At 32.9% G+C, this 6,167-nt stretch overlaps 1 protein-coding gene across 1 annotated transcript; it reads right to left on the bottom strand.

The window, feature by feature from the left end:
- Nucleotides 1-3,634: 3,634 nt before the first annotated feature.
- LOC139523525 (uncharacterized) lies at nt 3,635-5,842 on the bottom strand. Its single transcript, XM_071317594.1, has one exon. It carries the CDS (start codon nt 5,572-5,574, stop codon nt 3,892-3,894), a length of 1,683 nt encoding a protein of 560 aa, XP_071173695.1. The 5' UTR covers nt 5,575-5,842; the 3' UTR covers nt 3,635-3,891.
- Between the last annotated feature and the right edge of the window lie 325 nt (nt 5,843-6,167).

Here is a 6,167-nt window from a genome sequence, read left to right as displayed (position 1 = left end):
TTGTGTGTATTAAACGATCTTTATTGTGATCAACCGTTAATCCGTTAAGATCTATGCAATCTGTATTGGTTGGAAAAGCGGTTTGCAATCTACGGCCTTGATTTAAATCCATTTTCATGATTTCATTGCCGACGACCAGATACAGCATATTGTTGTGAATACAAATACCACCGTTAAAAGGAGAAGTATATTTTAACTGGGTTTGTTTTCCGAAGATCTGAACAAATTTAACACTGTAAAAATAATTATTGAATAAAGAAATATAAAATGTTTGATTCTCAGTATCATATGCTAATCGTTTAGAGCTTATTAGTAAAGTACATTCTGTTGTTATTGTTCCTGTTGATATATCGGTGACTACCAGCTTGTATGGTGAGTTAAACGTGCATAGTATCGTTAGCTGATCTGAAATACACATACCCCCAAATAAACTATGTCCAGAATGATGAATAGTTTTCCTTTTATTCAACTGAATAGAATCAAATGTTTTACCAGCTAATATACACACATAATCTGATAATACTCCTTCATACTTTGTTACAGATTGACTAAATTTCTCTGAAACTTGTATTTCTCCAAGACTACTCATTTCCATCAAATTATGTAGTGAATTTTCAATAAGAAAACTTGCTTCGACGTCATTAACCTTGCGTAATAACACTATTGCATTTTCAATTTCAGAATTCAACTCCTTTTCGGAATTCTTGATATGAATGAAGAGCTGTGTTTTGAACCGTTAGATCGAAAACAAGTTGTAGTGCTGACAAAATCCTTGATGCGATTTAAGAGTTTTTCGGTCAAAACTAATTTTGAATCAAGATCGTCTTGGGTTTTATCCTCAATTATCTTTAATTCTTTCAAAAATACAACCAATAAACTATCTAATTTACTTTAAGCAGAATCAACTGAATCGATGACTGTGCATTTAATAGTAGACAACGATTTATTCAAAATATCCTTCTCGTCTTTTTGTTCTTGTAGTAATTTTTTAGTAGCTGACTGAATGTTGGTCAAATTTGCTCTAAATGAATCCTCATCGTCCTGTTTTCTGGTTATGTCTTCAATAGCTTGGACATCTTCGCATTTCCTATGTTGTACAGTTACACATATTATGCAGCATAATTGTTTGTGATCAAAACAGTACGCTTCTACCACTTTAGAACTGTGTATAGGACAAGCATCCGAAATTTCACTCAAATCAATTTCACATTCATTGGTTTGAATCAGGGTTTCCGCTGGCGGTCGCCATTTTCGCAATTTGCGAAAAAATAATAATTGTGGCGATAAAAATTCGTCATTTGCGAAAGAATTTGGCGAAAGAAATATATAAACCGATTTATTTTCCTCCATCTTGTTTATTTACTTTTTTTTTTCGAGTTTCTCGGACTTTACCTGATCAGACAATACTCGGAATTTACCTTGACCTCATTAAGATTTAGACAGAAAATCAATAATCAGCTGATTGCATTTTATAGCTATCGACAACAAAGGACTAATTAATAAAGGTGTTGATTGAATTGTTTCACAAAATGATATGGTCAAATGGCTTCCGCTATAAATGTCACATACATAATTTATTTACATCTTTGCGACGCACGTGTTTGAAGCAAACTTTTGACATCTCTCCCTTTAAAGATAGTTTTGAAAAGAAAGCTGTTGTTGTGACGAAAATTGTTCAAAAGCAAGAAAAATCTCCGATTTAAAACTTTAATTCTTTTATCCTTGGACTTTAATAAAGTCGTTTGAGTGACACATGCACGTGTTTCAAGCATATTTGTACGTCTCAACTTTTTCATTTACGATGGTCAAGAAAAGAAAACTGTCGTTATGAAAAAATTTATCCAAAAGGCTGGGAACAACCCCTCGAATGAGAGTAACCCTTCAATGTAATGACTACACATGAAATGAGGGATCAATTTCATGTGATAAAAGCTTTTGTTTTGTTGTAAAAATTACTTCTTAGTACAAAAGGGCACAACAGGAAAAATATAATTTATGTTACTTGGCGAAAAAAATAATAAAGTGGCGAAAAATATATTGTTTTGGCGAAAGAGGTGGCGAAAAAAATAATTGACCCAGGGGAAACCCTGGTTTGAATACTCGCAATTCCAACAACTTTGTGTCTCATCAATGATTTTATCAAACTGTGTACTTCACAACAATTGTCACAAAAAGCTTCACTGCAATCACGACACCATTTCGTTGCGGGAATACATTTTTGTTTGCGTTTACAAATATGACAATCATGGGTTTGTGACTCTTTCGTAGGTTCCATTAGAGCAGAGATAGTAAAATTATGTGGCAAAGATTCAATCCACTGTGTGGTATCTATCTCTGGAGGCGTGACAATAGTTCTACATACAGGACACATATAATTTGCGATTTTATGCCCGGCACGGCGTTCAGCAGACAAAATATACTCACTGATACATTAAAAACAGAAAGTTTGTAAGCATGGTAGACTCAAGTAACTTAAGTTTCTCTAATACGATAGAACATTTAAACTATTTACGCAATGAAAAATATTTTATTTGAGTTTTTGATGTTTTAAATCATATTTTTTTAAAGCAAAATTTAACACTATAACATGTATAAGGTACTAATGTTGCTTCAGTTTGTGTCCAATTCTTTTGCTAATTTTACAAATATGATGCGTTAAAACTAAACTGATTTTATGGTCAAGTTTGTTTCACTTTGACCAAAAGGTTTCAGTGAAGTAGATTTTCGTAAAAGATATGAACAACGACGGGTGCAAAATGAGGAGAAAAATCTACATGACCCTGTGGTTCCAGTGAACTAAAAATCTGTGATATTTTTTTTAACCCGAAATCACAAATTACAAAAAATACTGTGATAACTAATTCAACCAATTCGTTATCACGAATAGAATCTGTTATGACCAATTATACAATTCGTTAAAACGATTTTAATTCGTTATCACAAATTACGATAAAATGTGATTACGAATTTAATTTGTAATAACGAATTAAAAAATCTGTAATAACTTTTTTCACAAATTCGTTATCACAAATTTAATTAAATTCGTTATTTCGAATTAAAATGATATTTTTGGGACGTCCTAAATAGGCTTTCGTACTATTGGCATCTTTGTTCGAATTTTGTAGTCAGTTGTGGTGTATGTCTGTGTTGTGTTCACATGTATAGATTTGTCTGCTTGGTCCCAATTATTGTCACTTTAGTATTATGTTAAATGGGCTGCTCTCCCCATTTTGACAATATAACGAAACTAAAAATAACTGTCATACAAGTTGACGTTTATCTACCTACCTATAAATAAAATCATCATAGAAACCAGGATTAAAACATAAGTGACGCTCGAATACAAAAAAGTTAAAAAGGCCAAAAAAGTACGAAGTTGGAGAGCATTGATGACCAAAATTCCTAAAACTTATGCCAAATACAGCTATAAGGTAATCTATTCCTGAGGTAGAAAATCATGTTTATAACGGACCATTGTCTTCAGAAAATGCCGGTACCATGTCAAGAATGTAGTAGCTGTTTTTACTTGTTTCGTTGAATGACAGCTAGCGTTTGATTTTCTCAGGTTTCATGGACTTTCCCCTTTTTTTAATTTGTCTTGAAGTTCAGTATTCTTGTAACACTTTTGTTTACCTTACAGTTTAATATCCTTTATTACCTTTATAGTTAAACAGATGTTTTTTATCTTAACTTTTTTTAACTTCAAAACCACAAAATAGTCAATAATTTTTTTTTAAAACAACACTTTTAAAAATTTCATGCGTCCGAAGCGCTTTTCTGGATTTACCTACGTCAGGAACGCTCAAAGCCAAACATTTGAAATGTTCACTCTTTATACAAATTTCCATATTACACGGTTAAAATGGTACATGTCTTTCGAGTTTCATCTGTTCAATATTTTATATCATAAATTTCTACAAACTCGTTTCCACAAATAAACAGAGTTTTTTCTGATTTGTCCAACCAGATATCGCACAATTTTGTTATGTTCTCACACTTGTCCAGTAAGGTTCTTCTCTGTTTCCCATCTGTAGAAATCAAATGTACGATTCCAGTTTCATCACCAGCAAATATCAAACCAATAGAATTGATAGTTAAGCTGGTAACTGTCTTCATTGCATCATCTTTGAAAGAAAATATTGGCTTCCCGTCAAGTGACGTGCAGACAACAGCAAAATCTTTAGTTGTGTGTATTAAACGATCTTTCTTGTGGTCAATCGTTAATCCATTCAGATTTGTGCAATCTGTATCGGTTGGAAAAGCTGCTTTCAATCCACTGCCCTGATTTAAATTCATTTTCATGATTTCCTTACCGACAACCATATAAAGATTATGTTGATGAATATTAACACCACCGTTATAAGGCGAAGCATTTTTTAACTCTGTTTTTTGCCCGAAGCTCTGATCAAATTTAACACTGTAGAAATAATTACTGTAACAAGAAATATATAATGTCTGATTTTCAGTAGCATATGCTATTCTTTTAGCGTCTTGAGGTAAAGCAAATTCTGTTTTTATTTTTCCTGTTAATATATCGGTGACAATCAGCCTGCTTGACGAGCCTAGAACCATTATCTGGTCTGAAATACACATACCCCCATTCCAGAATCCAGAATTTTGAACAAATTTCCTTTTTATCAACTGAATAGAATCAAACATTTTACCAGCTGGTAAACTCATGTTATCTGATAATATCCCTTCATACTCTGTTACAGATTTACTACATTTCTCTTTAACATGTATTTCTCCAAGATTCTGCATTTCCATCAAATTCTGAAGTGAATTTTCAATCAGAAAGCTTGCTTCTACGCCACCGACCTGACGTAATAACGCTACAGCATTTTCGATTTCAGAATTAAACTCCTTTTCGGATTTTTCGAGATGAATAAAGAGTTGTGTTTTTGAACCATAAGATCGAATAAATGTTGTAATTCGGACAAAATCCTTGATGCGATTTAAAAGTTTTTCGACCAAATTTAACTTTGAATCAAGATCGCCTTGTGTTTTATCTTCTATTATCTTGAATTCTTTCAAAAATACAACCAACAAACTATCTAATTTACTTTTTGCAGCATTAACTGAGTCGATGACGGTACTTTCAATAGTAGACAGTGATTTATTCAAAATAGCCTTCTCATCTTTTTGTTCTTGTAGTAAGTTTTCAGTAGCTGCTTGAATTTTAGTCAAATTTGCTTCAAATGAATTCTTGTCGTCTGTTTTACTTGTTATGTCTTCAATAGCTTGGACATCTTCGCACTTCCTGTGTTTTAACGTTACACACAACACGCAGCAGAGTTGTTGGTGATCAAAACAGTACGCTTCTACTACCTTAGAACTGTGTACAGGACATGCATCCGATATTGTACTCAAATCGATTCCACATTCATTGGTTGGAATACTTGCTATTTCTACAACTTTGTGTCTCATCAATGATTTTATCAAACTGTGTACTTCACAACAATTGTCACAAAAAGCTTCACTGCAATCACGACACCATTTCGTCGCTGAAACACATTTTTGTTTGCGTTTACAAATATGACATTCTTGGGGCTGTGGCTCTTTCGTAGTTTCCATTAAAGCAGAGATAGTAAAATTATGTGGCAAAGATTCAATCCACTGTGTTGTATCTATCTCTGGATTAGGGGGCGTTACAATAGTCCTACATACAGGACACGTATAATTTGCGATTTTATGCCCGGCACGGCGTTCAGCAGACAAAATATACTCACTGATACATTGTAAACAGAAAGTGTGTAAGCATATAAGACTTCTAGGTGACTAAAGCTGCTCTAAACAGATAGAACATGTAAATATATCTTTTTCTTTCACATGACCTGATGTCGCCATAATACAACATAAAGGTAAATAACTTCCTGGTTTGTATAGGTGCATGTACCTAATAAATGCACTTCATAATCTATAATTATAACTGCAAACATTAAACTTCAAATGCAGGGGCGTTTTTTTTTTGTCTGAGCCGGGAATGATTTTCGCGATAAAAGATTTTATTTGAGTTTTTTTTGACGTTTTCAATCAAATCTTTTTTTTTTCATAAAAAAAACACTATAAAGTATGGGGAAATATACATTCAGAATATTGTTTGTGTCATCTGCTTATCCAGACTATGTGGATCATCAAATTGAGGATCTGAATAAAATTTTTTATGA

This window comes from Mytilus edulis, chromosome 5 (assembly GCF_963676685.1).
Source record: "Mytilus edulis chromosome 5, xbMytEdul2.2, whole genome shotgun sequence".
Lineage (NCBI taxonomy): Eukaryota > Metazoa > Mollusca > Bivalvia > Mytilida > Mytilidae > Mytilus > Mytilus edulis.
Note: the sequence above shows the minus strand (reverse complement) of the source record. Positions and strands in the feature narration are given on the sequence as shown.

Excerpts from the sequence above, each read along its gene's own strand:
- LOC139523525 (XM_071317594.1), bottom strand. The coding sequence starts at position 5,574 with ATGGAAACTACGAAAGAGCCACAGCCCCAAGAATGTCATATTTGTAAA.